The sequence below is a fragment of the Chamaea fasciata genome, unplaced genomic scaffold, assembly GCF_029207755.1.
Source record: "Chamaea fasciata isolate MVZ Bird 193981 ecotype frontalis unplaced genomic scaffold, bChaFas1.0.hap1 SCAF_1, whole genome shotgun sequence".
NCBI classification, from domain to species: Eukaryota; Metazoa; Chordata; class Aves; order Passeriformes; family Sylviidae; genus Chamaea; species Chamaea fasciata.
In genome coordinates this window covers 61968054-61990283 of record NW_027094086.1, presented here as the reverse complement: position 1 = coordinate 61990283, position 22230 = coordinate 61968054, and the positions used below count along the sequence as shown (strand labels likewise).

General features: G+C 38.8%; 2 protein-coding genes across 3 annotated transcripts in view; one reads left to right on the top strand and one right to left on the bottom strand.

The window, feature by feature from the left end:
* CTNNAL1 (catenin alpha like 1) overlaps positions 1-18697 on the top strand; it is a 58085-nt gene extending 39388 nt beyond the window's left edge. Inside the window, exons 9-19 of the mRNA XM_066184929.1 lie at positions 2171-2329; positions 3783-3875; positions 4184-4334; positions 10274-10311; positions 13511-13561; positions 13667-13821; positions 14606-14654; positions 15455-15511; positions 15631-15747; positions 16920-17003; positions 17097-18697. Coding sequence (XP_066041026.1) covers positions 2171-2329; positions 3783-3875; positions 4184-4334; positions 10274-10311; positions 13511-13561; positions 13667-13821; positions 14606-14654; positions 15455-15511; positions 15631-15747; positions 16920-17003; positions 17097-17258 — 1116 coding nt within the window. The 3' untranslated portion in view covers positions 17259-18697. The remainder of the gene's footprint in view (positions 1-2170; positions 2330-3782; positions 3876-4183; positions 4335-10273; positions 10312-13510; positions 13562-13666; positions 13822-14605; positions 14655-15454; positions 15512-15630; positions 15748-16919; positions 17004-17096) is intronic.
* On the bottom strand, positions 18510-22170 carry ABITRAM (actin binding transcription modulator). 2 transcript variants are annotated; one of them, XM_066184933.1, is made up of 6 exons: positions 22071-22170; positions 21936-21987; positions 19560-19689; positions 18848-18924; positions 18707-18776; positions 18510-18638 (listed from the first exon to the last, which is right to left on the bottom strand). In XM_066184933.1, the coding sequence occupies exons 1-6, from the start codon at positions 22132-22134 to the stop codon at positions 18510-18512; spliced, it is 522 nt and encodes a 173-aa protein (XP_066041030.1). In that variant the 5' UTR covers positions 22135-22170. The 2 variants fall into 2 exon arrangements, with proteins under 2 accessions (XP_066041030.1, XP_066041027.1); XM_066184930.1 differs by lacking the exons at positions 21936-21987; positions 22071-22170 and adding an exon at positions 21713-21914.
* Between the last annotated feature and the right edge of the window lie 60 nt (positions 22171-22230).

Below are 22230 nucleotides of genomic sequence, written 5' to 3'. Positions count from 1 at the left end.
ACAAAATGAGAAACTTTGTCTTCTGGGCTATAATTCCTGTAGCTGTCCTGAAGATTTGAACAGTGCTTTCAATCTGTTTCAGTCCAGTTGCACTTCTGCTGTCAGGCAGAGTGTTGGGCTCCAGGAAGTGAATGATACATAATTTTTGCACTTTGATTATGTGCTGGTTTGTAATTTGATCACCATTATGGAGGAAATGAGGAACAGAGCTTTTCAAACATGGCATTCACTTTGGAATATGAGTGCTTCACAGTGCTTTAACTATGAGATTATCCTTTTTGAGTAACACTGTTCCCAGGTTCCCATTCCCAGGAAGACTTCCCAGTCAGATTAGGATATGACTATTTAATTGCATAGATCATAAAGCCACAGGTGGCTGGAATATGTTGTGTGAAAGAAAGGATTCATGCTCTTAGAAGGAAGTTATGTTGTTTTTGTTGTTCTCTGTGTAGTGGTAGAATTGATCCCAGAGTGGCCATGCTTCTGTGTATGGCTGAAGGCTGCCCTGTCAGTATGAATTGCAATGCTGCAGCGTATCAATCAGCAACCAGGATTTCTACTGGTTAAATTCAAATATTGTGACTCTAATTAAAATGTTTTTGATAGCCTGAATAGCTGAGAACAAAAGACAGCCTTGTTAAAATAGTTTTCACCCATCTCTTTCTTTTTATGGAAGAAACAAGTTATATTCCTTTCTCGAGATGATTTTACTGCTAAGGATCAGAGACAGCATTAAGTAGAAGTATATTTCTATTTTGGATCAGGATGAAAAGAATCTCAAATGAAAAGGTGATCTATGTAGTCTACATATAAATGAGATTTGCCAGTTCTTACTCCACCATTACAAGTCTTTCGGATATCCTTTCTTCAGAGCTGACTTCATTTCTGGGATTAGTGATTTGTGCTAATTTTTAATGCCATGTGAGCAACGTTATATAAATAGTTTATAACAGGTTGTCATAGCTGGTTTTTCCCGCTCTAAAAAACAATTGCAGCAGGTTTTGAGGCAATAATTCAGTTGTCTTGTCCTCTGAGAAATTAAAAAACAAATCCAGAAGAACTTAATTCTGGATGCACAGGAAGTACTGCCAGAGGAAAGGGGTGAAAATGGAGTCCAGTGAATTAAAAGCCCCAACATACCATTCCAGTAAACACTCTTCTCTATGGAGTGAGTTCCAAGCTCATTGCATCTACAAGAGCTGGAGAAATACTTTCTCTTGAACACCAAGTTTGTTCTGTACTCAAGTGTAGTCTAGGAAAGTAAGTGCAGTATTACAAGTCTTACAATAGTCCCATGAGCATACTCTGTTTCTAAAGAGGTTGCTATTTTGGTTTTACCAATGTTCATAAGATGGAACTGATGGCAGGGCACAGGTAACCTAGTGGCTAGTTACTGGAACTAGCAGCAGCTGTCACTGATAGCTGTTGTCAACCAGAATCCTTCACAGCACAGTTTCTGAGTGTGTGTCTGGGTTTAGGGATGTGTTTAAATGAGAAGCTTCACCTTGCTTGTTGGGAGTGTAGGGAGATTGTTTGAGACTTCTTCAAGACACATTTCCTTGTAGAAAAGGTGCTTTATACTTTCCTAAGGCTGTGTCACAAGCTGAATATATTCAACTTTTCTTTGTGTCATTGATAATTCTAATTTCTAAAATACTGTAAATTCAATTTTGTGTGACTTCAGTCTGACTGACACAGTTCAATGTGTGTTCTTTAAGGGAAGTGGAATGGCCATTGTGCTTTGCTTATGCTGAACTTGGTGACCCACAGATTCATGCAGCTGGTTTTTCCCCAGCTGTAACGTAATTAGAAAGCAGCAGTGTCATAACTTCATGGCCTCATTTTACCCAGCTTTTTTGTTTCTTTTGTTTCTCCCCATATTTGATTGTGAAGTTGATTTTTCTTGTTTGTGGGGGGAGTTTTTTGGCTTTTTATTTTGGCTTTTTTTTTTTTTAAATTATGGTGGATTTTATCTTTGTTCTTTGAACAGTGATTGAAGAAATTAAAACTCCAGATAATAAGCAATCTGTATATGAGCTTTCATAGCAGTAAATGTTTTGCTTCTTAAAAAAATTAATCTGTCTCTTACGCTTGTTTGACTTGGTACTGGATAGACTTTTTTTTTTTTTCATTCCATGGTTTATCTCTTCTTCTTTTAATGCTACTCAAGGTCCACAGTGCAGCAACATCTCTGGCAGCAGATCTCCTGAAATACCATACAGATCATATGGTTCTCAAAGCATTAAAAATCACAGGTGTAGAAGGTAATCTTGAAGCTGTAGCAGAGTATACTTGCAAGCTATCAGAGCAGAAAGAACAGCTTGTTGAGGTAAGTTCACAGCTACTTTCATTGTATAGGACACTTAGGAAATGAGTGGCTGGATCTGCATCAATCTGTTCTTTAGGAGGGCTTTGGTCTGTGTTTTTGTAACTTTATTTTATTTTCCTAGTATGCTGTTGAATTTTGTATTGTTCTTGTCAGGATCTGCACCAGAGATATCACTGTGGCTTGCAAGTGTTGTAGAAGGGATTTACATTTGTGCCCAGTTCTCCTCATGGATCTAGACTCAATCTCTATGTAGACATTTGGCCTAAAATATTAATAAAAAAGTAAATTTCTAGATCCAAGAGGAAATGTTAACCCCTTTCTTTCAAGCAGCAGGCATCCAGAAATAGCTGAATCCAGGTATACAAGAGTGCTGGAGCAACACAGTTAAGTTTCTGAAACACAGTGAGTTAGATTTTTTGAAGATCAGTCAAGAGGGCCACTGAAAATCTTCCTCCTTTGTGGAAAAGCAGTGTGTGGAGGAGATGGCAGACACATGTATCTTGTTGCTCTCTCACAAGCAAGCAGAGGTACCTATGCCAGCAGGATGCATAGAAATATAGATCACTTTGATCTGAAATATGGTGATGCCAGCACTGTACTTGGATGGTATCAAATACTCATTTCTAAAAATTGTGATATATAGGGCTGGAGTATTCCTCACAGAACTATGAATATGCAGAAGCAACCCCCTTGAACTTCCAGGATTAGCAGAGCAATGCTTTGAATTCCTGATTTCAGCTCTAATGTCCCCTTGATCTTTGCCTATTTAGTGTTCCAGTTAGACACTAATTTCTTTTTTCAGGCATAGCCACGAGGTTAAGGGGTGCTTGCTTGTGAGACCTTACAGTGTGTTTGATGGTGGACAGTGCAATAAGTTAAGTCATACCTGCTGACTCTGTCTTACAAATTCCTTTTGATCTGAAAACTTCCATGCTCCCTCTCGACCCAAGGTTCACTCTTAATCTTCCTAAAAAAAAGATGAAGGAAACAGTATTACTTCCCTAGACTAATTTGACACAGATTTGCTCAAAGATAATTCAGTTCCCTGGACAATGAAAGCCTGAATTTTCCACACGGTTGCTAATTGCTGAATAAGCCTGTTCTGCTGAAGTTATTTATGCTACAGTTTTTCCAGGTTCTATATGTGTGTGTTTACTTTCAGTTTTACTTAGTCATAAATATGTGAAATTGTTTTTGTTTCACTTTAATTTAGTTATTAAGACTTTTCCTTTCTCTCAGTGGTTTTCCACATCTTTCAAGTCAGGATTTAGCCCTATTTCTATTTTTAATTCTCCCTGAAAAGCACACAGCTGTGCAGTCCCCAGTAAATGTTTGAAAGGACAATGACTAACTTTGTGTTTGTTTGTGTATTTTTTTGTATATACACCTTTTTTCACTACTAATAAATGCACATTTTTTACAATTATTTTCATTTTTTTTTCAAACAATTCAGATGTGTCGCTTACTGAGGCATGTTTCTGGAACTGAGCCCCTTGAGATTACTTGCATACATGCAGAAGATACCTTTCAGGTCACTGGCCCACAGGTATGTTCTGCTTTTAACTGGCCTCTTCTACTACACACAAATCAAAAATTACTTGTGTGAATTTTTAGGAGACCTAATGTTTACCTATTCAAAGCATTCATTTCTAGGAAGGAATTTTGCTCTAATGCTGGGGGGTAGCTAAAAATGCACAAGAAAGATCATTAAGCCTGCGAATGTCAGATGAATACACTACAGAGATGTAATAGTAGCAGTTTAATTTTGTGTTTTGCCTGTGGAGGCATTTGTGAATTCATGTGGAACACTGTGTACTTGGGCTTGCAATAGCAAACGCTTTGTTCTTTGTCCAGATAATTTCTGCTGCAGAAACCCTGGCATTACATCCATCTAGCAAGATTGCAAAAGAAAATCTTGAGGTGTTCTGCGAGGCCTGGGAGTCTCAACTGAGTGACATGTCTTTGTTGTTAAGAGAAATCAACGATGTGTTTGAAGGAAGAAGAGGTAAGAATGCTGTGTAAAAATAGAAAAATGTAACCTCAAATCTAAGAATTTTAAGTGTGATTTAGGAAATTCTGTTTTCTTGAAAGTGGAGTCCAATAAACAGTTCCACATCCCATGGAATCTAGGTAGTAATACACAAATATATTGGGTTTGTATCGATGTCAAATCAGGCTGCTTATTAGTTTTTTTCAAATCAAAGCAGATGAACATTTAAAGGCCTGATTTACTAAGATTAGCTATGTTTAATTTTCTGCACTGGGATTAGTTCTAGCAAAATCAAATGGAACTGTTCAAAGGACACAAAAATGTTAAGACACAGCTCTTTGCCAGCAGTGTCCAAATACAAGGGGTATAGGACTTTGACCCACCCTTTGTTTTATCTAGAACATATCATCAATTCATGACAGTCAAGATACAACTTGAATTGTGATATGTTTAATTAATGTCCTGTATTTGTGGAAAATATCTATATACATGCATATTCTATACTGTCAGCTTGCCTTGTATTCACTTCATAATGTAGTGAATGTAGTTATTTGATTTTTAAACTGCTGTCCTTTCTCCTGGATGGAATTTCTGACGACTCTGCACAATCTTGGGATATTTTCTCTGGTTGGTAAGTTTATTGGTATTTGTACAACATGTAGAAGAAAAGCTTGCAATCTTAAGGAAAAAAAAAATCTGTGTCTACTTTTAGCATAGGGTAATTTACCTTTAAACTGGAAGGTATTTTGGTTTTCATTTTTATACCACATAATTTTCTTTCAGATTATGTCTTTAGTGTAGCCTGTCATACTTCTTAGAGCTGTGTATTTGTTTCAGTCTTTGAGGTGTAATTGCATACAGATAGAATGTAATATATAATAATACTGAATGTCTTGTATTTTAAAGAAAATCGCTCAGGTTCAAAAGCTTAGATTTAGCTAAATACGGGCACTTAATTTTTTGTATCCAAAACACAGAAAAATTATTCAGGTTAGAGGACACTTTATCAGTGATACAGTACTTCATCTTGCTATTGAGACCTCTTTTAATTTTCAGACTTTATTTTGTAGTTTAACTTTCTGTTCTTGATTTTTTGTGTGAGCAGTTCTTTACTGCCAGTATTTTGAGCACAGTAGCAACCAATCACGGGGTGTAATATCTTAAATTTTTGCTTCTGGTTGGTGAATGAGTGTGTGCCTGAGCCTCAAGATTTGTAAGAAGAAAATGTAGATTGAAATTCTGAGTGGGTTTACAAGAATTGTGTGTACTGCAGGTTACTGGCAGTTTGAGACATTTGAGAAAAGTATAATTGTTATCCCAGCTGTTCTTCTGCCTTGGTCTGCAATACCACATAAATATGTGCAGCAATCAGAGAGCCTGTCCATGGGCCTTTTAACTTTCGGCAGATTTTTTGTTTGTTTGTTTTGGGAGCCAGGGTCACTCTCTCTTTACTTAAAGAGAATATTTTATAAAATGAAACTTAAATTGTGGTATTATGCTATTGTTGATGTGTTAGAATAAATTCAGAATCTGTAGGGCTGATCATGCAGTATCTGATTTTTTTTTTCACATTCATACAATGGTCTAGCAAGGTTGAATGATAACCTTTTTATATATTTATATCTGTCCGTGTGTGTGTGTGTGTGCATACATATATACATACATATTACTGTGTTTAAAAATAATAGGATGAGAATCATGCAGCCACAGCAAAGCTTATCCTTGGCTCTCCAAACAAACTGTTCTTGATGTCAGATGCCCAGCCTCTTCCGTAGTTAATAAACATTCTCTTGGGGCTGCTGATGGCAGATAACACATTTTCCATAAGAGGTATTTGCCATTTTCTTTAAAGCATCATTTTACAAGGGCAACCCAATGTCCTTGCTTGAAGGAGGTAAAGGAGAATGGGTAGGTGTTGCTGAGCAGGTTGGAGGCCATCCTGAGTGATGCAGTGAAGATATGTCTTGTTTGGCATAACCACATAAATGTGTTCTTGGTAGTGTCTCTCATTTCCTTAGTCTTTCTTTCAGCATAAAGTGTTCAGATACCACCACTGGTAAGATACTAACCATAGCTTGTGTTCTCTCTTTGGGCTTGGGTGCATTAGATCTTGTATTGCCAAAACACTCGTAAGAAATCTCCATTTTTCTAGTTACATGACCCAGCCTAGATAAAGACTTTCATCTCAGTCTGGATTGTTTCATAGTAGCCACCAATTATGTCCTTAGAAGTAATTTGGTCTCTTATATCCACCTGTCTTCTGCAAAGTTTTCCTCTGTATTGTGGGCTCATCTGGTTTTGTTTGCTTGTGTTCTCTTTTGGACTTAAGAGTGACTCTTGTCATTAAAAAAAAAAAGGGGGGGGGGGGCGGGGAGGGGAAAAAGTCTCACCCAAATACCCCCACCTTTTTTTTACCAGAAAATATCCTGAAGTTACTTTGCCACTTCAAACATTTTCCTTCTCCAAGAAAACACAACTGCTGATCCAGTAAATAAATGAAACAAACCTATTTAATTGCTCAGAGTTTATAGGAGTGGCATTCACAAAACTTTTCCCTCAAAACACAAAGAAGTTTCACAATATTTGATAAGACTTTATTCTTCTTGTAATTCATGATACTTATCTGTTAATGTTGAGGTTGGTAGAAGGGTCTTTATTTTACAGACTAAAATGTATCAAGTGCTTTATTCCTAGTAAAATTGTGACTGTATGTATCAAGAGATAGAATTACAGTAAGAGGTATATTTTTTTTTTCTCCTCAGTTTAAAAACTTGTATTTTTATACTACCAATTTAAATGTTTGGCTTTGTTAGAGAGTTCAGAATACAGCTTAAGATGCAAAAATTGAATGGTGACTAAATGTGCTGGACACATCAAATAAAAGAAGCATTTTTCTGATTACACTAGATTCATATTGTTTATACTCATTTCTTTATTTTTCCAAGCAACTGCACAGCTCCTTATCCAGTGTTTTTTAATAACATAAAATGAGGTATTTCTCATGCTGAGGTTCCAAATGCACATGGGAGGAGCTGGATTTAGCTTGAAAGCAAAGCAATATTTTACTCAATTTTAATGAAATTAGACCAGAATATGCCCAAATTAAAAAGGGCTTCACTAGAGGAGCAAGATTCATAGATACGGTGGGGTTGGGGAGGTTGGTGAGCACACCAAAGCCCAGTAACCTCATTTGTATTTTGGAAATATTCCTTTGCTGTGCAGAACTGTACAGCAAGGTAGAGTTGTCCTTCTTTTGCTCAATCCTAGACCACTTTTTAACCCAGTGGTGAGGAGGCCCATTCTGCACAATGTTGGTGTGTCCAAACTGGGATGAGGAGGGTGACAGGCTCCTCCAGATGGTGGCTCCTGCCAGGCATGGGAGGTCTGATTCTGCCCACAGAGGGATTGTTTGGTTCATTTCCATTTGATGCTTAACTCTGAGGCTCTTGAACTTTGAGAGGAACCACCTGACAAAAGTACCTTTCATCAATCCAAGATGCTGGATGTCAGCTAATCCCTTTTTTCTAATGTTTCAGTTTGAACATGGCAGAGAAGAATGTAAATAAATAATCCTCTGACTTGCTCCCTTGTAACTTGGGTCAGAAGTGAGAGAAAGGTTTCTGAAGATAACACAGATCAGAATTTCAGAATTAGGAAGCTCAAATTCTAGAAAGAAGAGGGAAGCAGGCATGCTGCCATGCTCTCAGAGAAGAAGTGACATCAAAAGTGGGAATTAAAAGTTGAAATAGGGGTATTATGGAGGGAAGAATAGGATTTGAAGTAGTAGAAAGCAGAAAATTGGAAGACAGAGAATGAAATAAGGAAAATTAATTTTAAGTGAAAAAAAATAGGAAAAATGTGTTTACGAAAACAATTAGGAAAAACAAAGGCAGAGTCAAATAAAAAGGAGACCATCATGTGGTGAAAAAAGCCTCTTGATATAAAAGCAAAGATCTGACACACAAATTAAGGAAATTAAATACCTAAAAAACTATAGGTATATATTTTGTTAATGGAATAAAATAGAAGTTCTGTGATTACACTGATGGAATTAAGTATTTTCTAATTAAATAGTATTATCTCTGACCTGAGTTGATCTGCTCTTTTGAAAGGTCTGGTATCTTCATGTCCTGTGAAGTGTGTTTTTTTGTGTGAGTATTTTGTGATCTTTAGGGATTTTTAAAATGTTCCAAGAATAAATAGTTAGATTTTTCTTTTTTTTTTTTTTTTTTTTGAATATGGTGAGCAACTAACCTTGCTAAGCCAAATAATGGGAATTACTAGAAGAGCAAAGGCAATTTTTATTTTCTTGCTTGCCACCACTTTCCTTTTGGTTTCAATAATTCTGAATGCCTGCCTTGTGTGTGCAAGTACTGTGTCATTGCAGTGAGCATTTTTATTCCATTTGTTATGTCAAAGCTTTTTGTGTTTGAACTTCTTAACAAGGCACAAAAAGTTTTTATGTAGCTCCAAGGAGATCTTAAATGCTGCAGCATTTAAAATTGGAAGTTCACTTTTGTTCTTGGTATGTCTTACATGTTTTCTTACATGCCCTTTAGCTGATGTTTTGATGTATAGGATGTTGTACATGGCTTCTCATGATTTGTATCAGTCTTTAGGGAGAAATCTTGCTCGGATACATGTTTGGGCAATTAATATCCAAATAACTCTGCATTCTGGAAAAAAAAAATAAGGTTATGCAGCTTGCGCACTGTTAGTTCATTCATCTTTTGCAAAACTGCATAGGGGAAGGAAAAGGTGATCTTAGAAAGGAAGGTTCCATTTTTTGTATTTTTCAAGAGGGTTGAAGGACACTTGTTGGTGTCCTAAAATTCTAGTTGTCCAGACACGGAGATTATGATCTGCCTGTTGTGTCAGGAGATTAAGGGCATGCTTTCAAAAAATCCTCAATGCCCAAAAGAACATTCTGAGGACTCAGAATGGAATTTCTCTAGGAGCTGACCTAAGAGGAGGAATTAGCAATTGTAGAAGGGTTTGTTGCTTGTCTTCTGTTGCAATGCATCCTCTCTAAACCTGTACTGACATCCATTGTAGTAGCCCTTGGGTTTTAGTTGGTGGGGTGGGGTTTTTTTTATTGTTTCTGGGATTTTTTGGTCTTTCAAATTTCTCACTAGCTCTTAAGGGTTTTACTTACTCTAATTTGGTTTAGCAGGCTTTCCTCTCCTGAATCTATTGTAATAAATGCAAGTCTTCATAGACTATTATGTCTTCTGGTAATTGAAACTCTAATCTTAGGCTGTTAGCGCAGGCACTGTTTCATCTTGAAAATAAAGTAGTCTTATCAACTTTTAGGAAACACCCAAAAAGTATTTTTTCTTTCTTAATTTGTTTTGCTCAGACTTGGAATATTGTAGGCTCCTGGCAATACAAGAAACAATTCAATAAGTGTGTAAAATGCTGTAGAACTTCCTTCTTTATGAAATACAGCACACATGGGATACATATAGTAGAGTACAACATGAGAGTTTTATTTGCATTACTTAGGAAAACCTGTCTAGGCATTTGTAACTGGTGGCACTGTCTACCTCAAATTTCAGCCTATTCAACCCATGCCAAGAGAAGTCATACATGGAGCTACCATTTTATGTTCTGTATTTTGTAACAAAATAACTACATGTAGCTAGTGAGTCATTGGAGAGAGTTGCTTTACTTCTTTGTGAAATACATGCAGGAGACTAGAAGTGTTACTGAGGGAAATCTTCAGAGAAGCTTTCTTAATTGCTAGTTGCTAAAATCTGAGCAGTACAGAGCTCTTGGCCTGTCTCTGAAAGCATGAGACTGAGGATCTTCTGCAGTATTCAGAGAGGAGTAATTACAGGTAAGTAATTTGCTTTTATAGTACTGCAATTGAAGGAAGGATGAAGTAAGGCATTTGATCCCACTGATTAAAATGTTCATACAAATTTTGGTATAAACCTGTGTGTTCTTCATAGGAGAGAAGCGTGTCTACCTATCACTGCCCAGACCAGGGGTAAGTTGCTTTTGGGTTTGCTGTGTTTACTTTGTATCTGCTGTTCTCTGACTTCTTTCTTTCCCTGTCACAAGTTGGTGGAGACATAACAATATCTTGGTAACATACATCCTGACTGGATGGTTGACAGTAAAATATCAAAGTTTGTCAGTTTATTAGATGAATAATACACAGACTGAAAACCAATGTAACTAATTATGTAATGTGTTTTAATCACTTTGATTGTACTTAAACTTTAATTCCTGTTCATTACTTTTTTACCACATACTCTGCTGTCATGCTATATAATAAAAAAGTGCATTGTTGCTATAAAAACAGCAGGAATATGCTGCAATATAGTGAAAACTAAAAGCAAAAATAAATCATACTACCAAGACATTGTAGCCTGAGTTAACCTATTTGGAATAAGGGTTCGTATTCGAGCCTGTTGTAGCCTCTTTAAATAATGGATTCTTGTTTCCTTCTTTGATCTTAAGTGTGTTTAATGTACAGAAAAAAAGTTACACCACATACCCTGTTTTTAGGTGTGAGGTATTTACCCTCCTTAGCTGATTATAATTGATATTGCACTGTTTCTGAGAGTGTCTGTATGTTAGAAAGCCTCCTAAACCTTGTAAGTGTCATGTAATCAGTCATTTGATCCACCTGCTATGAACTGGATCTTTCCATGGGTAGGAAAAAGGGAAAGAATGGTCTCAAAAGATACAGTAAACTCTAGCTTGTTTCTTTCTCTCCTTGCTTTTTTTCCTTAACCTGTACTGTTGAGGAATTTGGGTTTGAAATGGTCCTCTGTCTCCATGTCTTCTGTTGTGCAGTTCTACAGCTTCAAACACAATACAACTTCTGACCCTTAATGAAAAAAGCTTTATAAATTCAGTATTTTTAAAAAAGTTTTATAAATCCAATCTGCAGATTTAAATAGAATACATTAGGCTGCATGAGCATGGCTGAATTTCACAGTTACGGAACTAAATATTGAAACTTTGGATAGGGTCTCTGTCCCTGACCAGTTTGAGTAAGACATAGCTTCTGGACTTCATAATTTAGAGATGAAATGTTTGCAGTCAGAGTCCCACTTATGGATTCATGATTTTAAAAATACTCCAATAAAAATGTTGTGGTCAGCATTTAAACAGTTCTGCTTTGTTATTATTTGAAAGGTTGTGGCCTTCTTTTTGAGTTTTGCAAGATACTTACCATTGTGGAAAGTTACAAATGCACGGTTTGAAAGCAGACAGAAAATGTGGATTGCATCCTCAGGACACCAGAGTTCCTTCACAGAGTCATTTCTTTGCCTAGCTGATACTCTGAGCTTTGGAACTGCTTCTCTTCCCGGTGCTGTTCCTCTCAGCAGAGCCTCTCCTCCCACTACTGCCACCACAGATCTGCTGTGCCTGGTGGACGCCCACGCTGTCCCTGCACAGCAGCCACACTGTTCCGGCCAATCTATTTAGATCACATATTTTTGTTACATCTGTTTAATTGCTGTTTCCTGGTAATGAGTGGCACCCTCGACCATGCTGTAGATGAGGACCAGAGCAGCAGTGATGATTCATGTGTGTACTTAATGCATATTTTTTATCTGTAATTTAAAGTGTTGAATCATGTTTTAAAAGCAGAATAACATATCTACTGATCTGACTTTTAACAATTGTACTATTCAAATAATGGAAATGAACACTAGAGTGGAGAAAACTGCAAAAATATTCTGAGCTTTCTTTAGTTATTTGTGAATGGGAAAACTTCTTTGTTGTAACCAGTGCTGGTTTTCTTGAATACCCTTCACTCTGCAGATTAAATATTTACCCTACCTTCTAGACCCAAGTTTGTGCTTACAAACAAATTTAGTTTGGTTTTGTCTTCCTTTCTTCTTTTAAGACACTGCCTTAAAAACAGCATTTCTGAAATTCTGAAATCTCTCTAATACACAGTATAGTCAAAACGCAGTTAGGAGTATCAGTCCTTCGTGCTAAATGTTTCGATATGAGATCAGCATTTCTAATACATAGGCAGAATTGCAGTGTCTAATCTGGGTAGACATTCATAAGAATCAGAATATTTAAACATTTTTGGTAGGAAAAAGAGAAATGGCAGAAAGCTAAACTGAGCACCATATTGCACTACGAAATTCAGTATGAGTACTTTTGCTCAGATTCTTGAGGTGAAAAATGGAGATGGCACTTGAATCACATTTCTGATGCTGTTCACAGTGAACAGTTGTTTCTTGCTTATTTTTTCCCCTGCAGGCATTACTGAGCCTAATTTGCCCAAGTACTCCCACTAATGAATAGCAGCAGGGTTTTTTTCAGAGTTTTTCAGACTCAGACAAGGCTCTCAATTGGGCACTGAGATTATCCAGCTTCCCCCTGTGCCTCACACCTCTCCAAGTTATGACACCAACTTTGTACCATTCCTCTGCAGTCCGGTGGTTTCTGAATGTGGATTGTACCTCCCACTTCTGGTGGTTTTGCTGTCTTTGCACAGTGGCAGCACCAGCACATGAAATTAAAACCAAGAACAGCAAATAATTATGAAATAAATGATGAATTACTGCCTAAGTGTGTCATGCAAGCACTGTCTTAACCAGGTAGTCCCCTTACATCAGTATCACCAATTACTGTTTAATATGAGCTAGTATTTGGCAAAATATCAGCCAGACTGATATGTTGGCTAGTTCATGACCTAAATAAAATAAGAAAACCTGTTAAAAGAGCACAGTGTCAGTATTTGTTTACAGCCGCTTCCCCAGAGTGGCAGAGAATAATGGGCTGCCTCCTCACACCAGCATTCCTATGGGTTGTTGCCTACATCAGCTTGCTATTAGCCAAATCAGCATCCTTGTTATATCAGTACCATCAGTAATAGAAAAATCAGTGCAGGAGTACTTGCTTAAGAGTGTTTAGTCCTGAGTATTATTGAGGATTTACAGGGTAAAGGGAAGAGACTGTATTACATTAGGAAGTGGAGCCTGAGAACTGTGGAAGCGGTCTTTCCCTTGCAATTTCAGGGCACCTGGACCTGCCGTTTCAGGACAGACAGATCAGAACAGGTTCTCAGTTTCTGCTGAGAGGTTTGTTTGAACCTCTGGAGCTCTCCTGCAAAGTCTTTCTCTGAATATAGAGCTACTTCTTTAAGATTTGCTAGTACAATGATTACCAATTCCTTTTATTTAAAAATATTATTTTTTTGTTTGAAACAGAAGCATAATGCAAATCTGAAAGCATTAAAGCCAGTCAAACTAGATACTGAGGTAAGATACCATCATTTTAGTAAAAAAAAAAAAACCTCCTTTCATACTTTTATCTTGTTCGAAGAATGTGTTTTTAAGTGCCATAAATATGGTTACCATTTACAGGAACAGGCGAAAATTGCAAAACTTGGATTAGAATTGCATCTGCTGACATCTGATGTGGATTCTGAGACAGAGAAATGGGAGGATCAGGAGAATGAGATTGTGCAACATGGGCAAGGCATGTCAAGTATGGCTTACTCCATGTATTTATTTACCAGGTAATTACACTGCACATGGCAAATTTTGATGGGAAAAAGAGCATTAACAGTGTTTATAAGAAAAAACAAATTTCATTTTCAGAGCATTATAACTGGGACCCATGTAGAAAAAAACTTGATTCTGTCTGTATAAATTTTTGTAAATTTCTAAGCTGTTTAAAAAACTTCTAATTTTAAACCCTCCTTTTATTTTTAAAGGGCTAAACACCTGTTTTGTTGGAGGGCATCTATTTAAATGTCTCTCGGGTACAGAAAATAGTTTGAGAAGTATGTTCATAAATACGTCAAAAATTAAGGGAATTAAAGCATAAGTATATACCTGAAGATGAGAGATAACTGTAGGTGAGAATTACTGATCCTTGCTGCACTGAAAAGTGTTTATCTGAAACTTGCCTGTGCAATGTCAGCTTTCTTACTTGAAGAATTTAGGTTTGCTTGAGGATTTTTTTTACCAGAGTTGAGATTTTTTTTTTTGTTACCTGCTAGTCCAATTATACTCAGTATGCCAGAGATGTGGATTTTTAATCTTGTTCAGCTTATGAGAATTGAGCCATTGTTAATTCCCCAACAGTGCTGTAGCTGCTGAGGTGTGTGTTTCGTATTTTTTAATGCAGTTCCTGTAGGTAGTTATTGTTGTCTAGTATCTTCTAAAAGACTTACATTTACAGTTCACTAGTGTGAACTGTAAAATGTTCAGTGGTGAGACTATAGTTTTTTTAAGTAGCAACCGAAATAATCTACAGTCTATAAATGGCATATCTTCTGCTTTTGTTATTTCCCACAGAGGAGAAGGACTTCTGAAAACTACTCAAGATTTATTTCACCAGGCAGAGGTAATGTATTTTTAACAAAACAGGACGTAGACACTCTGAGTGAAGCCAGTCAGGAACTTCAGTGTCTGATTCCTTTCACATAAGTACAGTGTACCATGAAATGACTGTAGCTGTAGATTTTGAGCAGCCTAACTCTGGTACATATTCTGAAAGTGAACTTCCCAGTGTTCTAGTAGTAGCTTCAGACAGGATTATTACGCTGATAGATTCCAGCTACTATGAGGGTTAGCAAACTGGCATTATGGCAAATACAGTGGACTTCAGCACATTTGTAGTATTGTAGTATTTGTTGTGTCACTAGTCCCTGCTAGTGTTAACAGATACTAAATCCTAGCCTGAGCAGCAGGATTTTCATGAGGAAGAAAGAAGATGTAAAAACTTGCACAATGCAAACAAGAAGACAAGGGCCTAAATGAAGGGATGTGGGACACCATTTCCAGGATGCATGCCTCTGTGTAACAGGATACTGGTTACCTTTGAAATGACAATAAAACAGGGTGGGTGTCATCTACCCACAAAACATTTGTGAGCTGCCACAGTGCAGAAAATAATTGAAAGTTGAGGGGTTTGTTGTATGTAAAGGGAAAGCCTTTAAACTCTGCTTATCTGTGAGGATGGCAGTTTGTAGTGTAGGTTATTTCAGAAGTCACTGCAAACTGCTGACTTGTGAATTATAGATGTATACAATTATTACAAGTATTTCCTGCTACCTTTTTACTTAAAATCACACTATTAAAACAGGAGGGGAAAAGGTTTACCTTCTGTTGTTTTTCATTTTGTTATGTGCTTTCTCCTCTCAGATTTTTGCCACAGAGGGCACAAAGCTTGCATCAGCTCTTCATGCCCTTTCTGATCAGGTGATGTATCTTGCGACATCAGTAATATTGCTTAGAAGTTGCTTGTGCTGTCTTCTCCCTTATCTTAATGTTGGAGTTTTTAACACAGAGTTATTTTGTCTTTCTGGACCATGTACCAGGTACATGATGACAAGCCTTTGCTTCTGTTGGAGGCTGAAAAACTCATCTCTATGTGCAAGCAGCTCCAGATAACAGCTAAAGCTTCTGCTCAGGGTAAAAGTGCTACATTTACAAAGGTAAGGTAAAATTTATATATGTTTCTCAAAATATCACCTAACTTGTTTTGTAATAAAGTAATTTAATAATTTATGCTCCAGTTAAAATATGGAATTAGGTTGTAGTAGTACTGTAATCCACTAGAACTCCATGCAGATTAATAGGAACTGTACTTAAGTGTACCTTAGTATAGACTTCAGAGATGAAAATTTTAATGAAGGTAATATGTATTTCTCTCACTGTAATAATTACTGTTACCATTGTTACTGATGATTAACATAAATGTAACAAATTGCAAACCCCCAACTCCACTAAAACGTTTGCTTCTCAGTAGGTAGCGTCTACCCTGGACTGGGCAGATTTTTTTCCGATATTCATATTTGCTCTAAATAACTACATAGACAGCTGCCATTAAGGTCCCATCACTGTTAACACAAGAAGTAGATCTGCAAAGATCAGAGGTGATCAGTATCCCTGAGCAAGCAGTGATCAATGTGAGCAAGACCATTTCCATGCACCTGGATGTTTGTTTCCAGTCGGCTGTGGAAAAGGTGTTTCAGTTTTCCAGCAGGGTGTGAAACTGGCTATAGCATGCAAGCCACTCAGAACCAAACTGAGCACCTTGGGGCTACTGTGTGGGTTGTTTTACATTCTCTATGTTAAATGGGAACTCCAGTCTGTTTATACAGTGATGTATCAGTACATAGCAATAATAGGTTCTCAAATTAATGTTTGAGGGCTCAGACTTGTGACCTGTGCTGAGTGTCAAGATTTAAGCTAACTTCTAGTGTAACATCCAACTATGGCTTAGATGATGCATGGCTTTCTAAATCGTGCTGGCAAGACATAAAACAAAAGGAAAACCATGAAGAATTGTGATGATTCATACTAAATCATAAGAGTTTCCAAGAGACTTCTGTTACTGTTTAGTATAATATTATTAGTAGTTCCTTCTCTTGGGATGTGTCTGCATCATAGCTCAAGTCGTGCTTAACAGAAGGGATGCTCCTGTTTTACATGTACTGTATAGAGAAATTTAAAAAAATGTAGGCAAACCTATTTGATCAGGAGATATTTCAAAAGGTCAAGTATTACTTAACCCAGCTCAAAGCAGATCACCATCTCATGCCAAAAACAACTGCCTAGCACAAGTATTGAGTGGTATTCCTCTACTATTAATTGTGTTGTTTAGGTTGATGCATGCATTCTGAAAACAAGGAATGTGATGACTCTGTTATGTCAACTTCTTCCACTTTGCTGCAAATTACTGAGAAGGGTGAGTATTTGCTTAAGCTGTACTATCTAAAAGTTTGGGGGTTTGTTTGGTTGGGTTGTTTGTTTAAGAAATCTTTCTTATGTACATACACAGACTAAAGCAGGAAATGGTTGTCTTAAGCCTGCTCCACCATGGAAAGACGACAGAATACGAACTGCTACAAATGCACGGACCCCAGAAAGAAGAGTGGACACGTTGGGAATCAAGTCTTTAGAAAATCATGTAACAAACATGACGTTTTTAGAGAGCAAGTAATCATAGCACTGTGAGAAATGCAGGAACTTCCATTTGAGAATAACACTAAAGTTTCAATACTGCTTTCTTTTGTGGAAAGTTAAGCCAGGTTAATTTGATATAAAACTGTTGACCTTTGTCACATCTAATAGATGTCCTGTTCCTTAGCCATTAAAACACCAGCTAGTCCAAATGCTCTGTATTTTTATAATGTGAATGCCTTTCCTATGCTCACTGTTGATAAATATTTCGTAATTAATGCTTACGAATGTCTTAATGGATGTGTCAACCCAAAGATGCTGCTAATAGACATTTTATGTAAAGACCCCTGTGCTGCATATGCTCTATGTAACACTACTGTTGAAGTCTGTACACTCATCTCTGGCCTATTTCAGTCTATGGATTTGATAAAGCAGAATCAGGAATTATAGTCTGAAAGGCTGTGGCCTGAAGCATTGAAATGTTACCTTAGTTACAAGTTATACCTGCAATGAAGTAGTTCTAGGGGAAAAAAATCCCTCTTTCAATAGCTGCACCTCTAAATTTTAATCTTGACATGATTCATCTCTACAAAAAGTGTAGCTCTAAGTGATTAATAGTCTTCGACTCAAACCCCTTTTTCTTTCACCCTATTTGTAGATGGCAGTTGTTGCTTTCTTTTTTATTAAAACTTACTGAGCAGAATTTGAATTGCCTGTAGAACCACTGAAGTATTATGTAGACTTGACATTATGCCATTTAAAATAGAAGAAAATAGACACTGATTATTACAAAATTCTGTACAAAGGGCATTATTTGACTTCAGGATACTACAAAAGTACAACTTGGTGTGAAATATGTATTTTCAAGTTTATCTGCTCTTTGTACATAGGCTTTTGTTGCATTTTTTGTTTTCCATTCACCTGTGTCAAACTCCACATTGTATTAGTTCAGCTAAATTACATGATAGCTAAATGATTTTTCTGTATGTACTATGCTTGCAGTAAGAAGAAGCAAAGCTGATTGTGGAACAGAAATAATTTCAAACGTCATTCTGATCTTATTTAAAAACCTGTAGTCTTAGAATTCAGAGAAAAAGAAAAATTTTACATCAAGTTTTTACAGAAATTTTAATATACAAATTATTTGAACTGGTTTATTCTTTTATGAATCAAAGAGTTTAGTTCCACTTTTAAAAACTGGCACTGGGCTTTTTAATACTATAAAACTCATAGTGTACAATAAAATTCACTTATTTAGTATCAAACATGGACAGGAAATGTAGAACTGATTTCATGAAGCAGAACTGCAGCGTTTCAACAAAACTTCTTCGTACTCCTTCTGTGTCAGAAGTCCCTGAGTTATACTCTTGCTTTCTTCAAATTTGGGTAGAACCACCGCGATGTACCCCTCAGTTGATGGCTAAAAGGCGAGACTGAAGTTAGCAGTGAAATAAAAGCTGAAAAATAAAGAACAAGAAAGTGTCTTACCTTTTCTTGCAGAAGAGCAGGGTTACTAAGGATGTTCTCATTCACTTCAATCAGCCGCCCTCGGATGCAACTGCAAAAGTGGTCAGATTCTGTAGATGTGTGTGGTATGTCAAGGTAAGGAAAAAATGGGAAAAACCTTACCTGTAAATGGTGTATTCCTCTCCATCTGATGAAGATATCCTGCACAGAGGGGCAAGTTCTGTTAAAAACTGAGCTCCCTGCATTTGGAAAATAAATAAACGTGTCTGTAGTTTTAATTACACAGGGCTTCTTAAAAGTATTACCATCAGCAATGTCTAAAAAGAAGGATGTGTGATATTTACAGATCATTCCAAGTTCCAGAGCTGTGCTTCCCTACAGAAGGGAAGATGCCAACTTAGTTATGTGCACAAATCAAATGGAAGCTTGTTACAAGCTTACAGATTTAGTCATTGATTTGCGTATAATCAAGTTAAACTGCCCCTTCAAAACCCCACCACACTGAACTGGCCCATCTACTGTCCAGATCTACTTGAAAAAAAGCAGTAGTCTCCAAATCCTTTACATCTTCTTGGAAATAAGTCTCTGTTATTTTACGGATGTGCATGTCCCTCTGTACACTACCAAAAAAATTACTAGAAGCGAGTGGGTTTGAGCAACACTGGAAACCACCAGTGCTGTAGGAGCACGGCAAGACCCTGGCTCGGACAGGCAGACAGGCACCTCTTGAGGAAGTTTAAGTTCTTCAAGTACAGAGGGGCTGGTTTCAAATGAAATACAAAAGTAACCTGCTGGGTTTCTGTCCAAGAAAGGACAGAAAGATCTCAGGCAGTGTGAGAGATTACTGAAAACTAAGGAAATCAAAAAGCCATACCCTTTTTGACTTCCCAGAGACCTTATTCTGAAGTCTGCTACAGTTTGCACTGATTTGGTAATTAATGTTTTTAATTGTTTTCCCACTTTGAAGAAGAGGGTGGGCTTCTGCCAAGGTGATGACACAGATTCTGAAAAAAAAAGAAAATACCATTATTCCATTGTAGTTGCAAGAAGTTACACCTTTGTGTTCTAAGCAAGTCCCATAACCCTCTCTTCCTATCTTATTTGACACCTGCTGTACAAACTGAATGAAAATGGCATTCTGACCTATAGCCACTCCCATAGAGAATGCTTCATTTTGAGATACCAGACTGGACTATCAAAAGTCCTACACTTCTTACTGAAACAGAACCACTGCTTTTAAATAAGCCGGTGCTGCTCTGTCTGTTGCACCCCAAGAGAGCATGGTTGGTTCATTTCAGCCAGTAGCTGAAGCAGGCACTCAGGTTAAGACAAACAAGTAAAGCACGGTGTACTTTTGTCACAAAATGTAACACAAAGCAGTGTTTCTCAACAGCTAAAGGCCCTTTGTGCTGAACAGTTACAGCTGATGAATCCTTCGGTGATCTGGACTTTAGTTAACTTGCTGCTTGTATTTCATTTTTTTCTAAAGGAGGGTTATTTCTTACCATGACACTGGACAGTCTGAGACAAGCCCAGCTGAAGAGACTCGGCCCGCCTGGCCTAGAACCATCCCTAATACACAAGCGTAAACCTGCCAGTAAATGAAGAGTGGAAGATACTCTGTTTGAGAGGATGAAACCTACAGCAAGCGCCAGAATCCACAGAAATGTGAGGGCAGAGAAAACCGGGGCACAGAACCAGATCTCTCCCTGTGGATGCTGTATCCATCTCCTCACACTCCTCCTGGGGAGTTCTGGCTGCGCAGCTCCCACAAGAGGGAGCTGGATCCTGATGAATGCATCCAGCATGTCCTAGCAGCAGAGCTACCTCCCTTCACCCCAGCCTCCTCCTAAGGGGGAAGACGACAAATTATCTTCGAGCTGTCACCTGATAGAGCTGAGACCTCGCAAAACAAAAAAATCAAAAGCAACTTTACACTTCCTAGAAACAGCAAAATGAGCCACAGCCCCATACATAATAATAGTAAAATACTTCACATCATCTGGCTAAGCTGCTGTGGAATTCAAGGGTCCTGATACTTCAGAATTCAAAGTATCAGAACAGTGTTCACAGACAATTGAACAAATCAACAGGATTAAAACGATTGTTTATATCAGACACCTGAGATTAGTAACCTTATATTTAGTATTCAGTACAAATGGAAGAGTGTCCTTCCGTGCTGTTACTGTCACACCTGTTATCTGAAGGTACTCTATTTGAAAGCACTGAGGAAGAACTACAGGAAACAGCCACAGAGAAGCTCCAACTCCAAAGGCTACAGCCAGGTGATGGTTCTGCCCTGTGCCAAGCATGCCCTTCCTTTTACTCTGTATTCCTAGAGCAGGCAACTCACCGGGAACACAAATGCTGCCTCACCTTCCCTCAACCCATGAGCCACTGGCCCTGCCAGGTTTTGTGTGGCCAGTGGTTAGGTTCTGTTCTTCCCTCTGCGACTAAACACCCCAGAAATGTTCCTGATGCCCCAACAGGCTGTAGCAGGGGGAGGTAAGGTATGGAAGGTGACTCCACATCAGGTACAGGTTGATTTACTCCAAATAACTGGATATCCAGCTACATCCAAGCAGAAGCAAGACACTTTCCCATCTTGCCTTCACCATCCATTAGTGTGCATGTGTACAAGGAAAAGCAGTTAAGTTTTATCTAGAAAAAGCAGAATATTTGTTCAAACAGAAGGAGTTCTAAATCTAAATCCTTCAAAATGTCATTACAGAAAGGCCTTTTGGACGAACACTGCTCTTCTGCTACTGATGATGATCACAGAATCAATTAGGTTGGAAAAGACCGCTGAGATCGAGCCCAGCCTATGACCGACCACCACCGTGTCAACCAGACAGACCATGGCACGGAGCGCCGCGTCCAGTCTTTCCACAAGCACCCGCAGGGACGGCGTGTGGGGCCCCTTCAGCAGGAGAGGGTGCAGGGGAGCGGGGGCAGCAGCACGGACACTGCTGAGCAGTACGAGGGGGGTGTGCGGGGGCCCTCAGGGGGGAAGAGGCCAAGCCTCACCGTACCTCAGTGGAGCAGCAATTAAAGGATGCGGAGGCCGATCTGTCACTCTCCCAACCTCCCACCTTCCCGGACAGCGCAGGCTCGCCTGGTGCCGTGTGCCAGGCCAACCCTGTCTCCATGTCGCGGCTGCTGCAGCCCCCGCCGCTCCCTGCGGGCGCCGCCCGACGCCCCCCGAGCTCCCGGCGGGCAGAGGCGAACCCGCCTCCCGCCGGCCACTCGCCTGTTGGAGTGCTGCAGCACGCAAAAGTCCTCGCACGGCCGCCCCTTCACGTCTGCAAGAAAGGTACAAAGAGGAGTCAGGGCCGCGCTGCCGCCGGCCCGGCCCGGCCCGGCCCGGCCCGGCCTCCGGCGGTACCTGGCTTGTACCAGCGTGTGAAGTAGCGCTCGGCGCCGCCCGGCCCCGCCGCCCCCGCAGCCATGCCCGGCCCGGCCCGGCCCGGCCCCCGGCGCGGCGCGATGACGGCGGCAGGGCGGCTCTGGCAGCCGCGGCCCCAGCCCGGCCCTGTCCCCGCCCC

Bases quoted from the DNA above. Each gene is read 5' to 3' on its own strand.
- ABITRAM (XM_066184930.1), bottom strand. From the start codon at position 21,834: ATGGAGACAGGGTTGGCCTGGCACACGGCACCAGGCGAGCCTGCGCTG. The intron at 18,925-19,559 runs GTATGGCTTTTT...TTCCAAATGCAG, and splicing joins TCTCTGGGAAGTCAAAAAGG to GGAGCTCAGTTTTTAACAGA. The intron at 18,777-18,847 runs GTAAGGTTTTTC...CCACTTTTGCAG, and splicing joins GAGGAATACACCATTTACAG to TTGCATCCGAGGGCGGCTGA.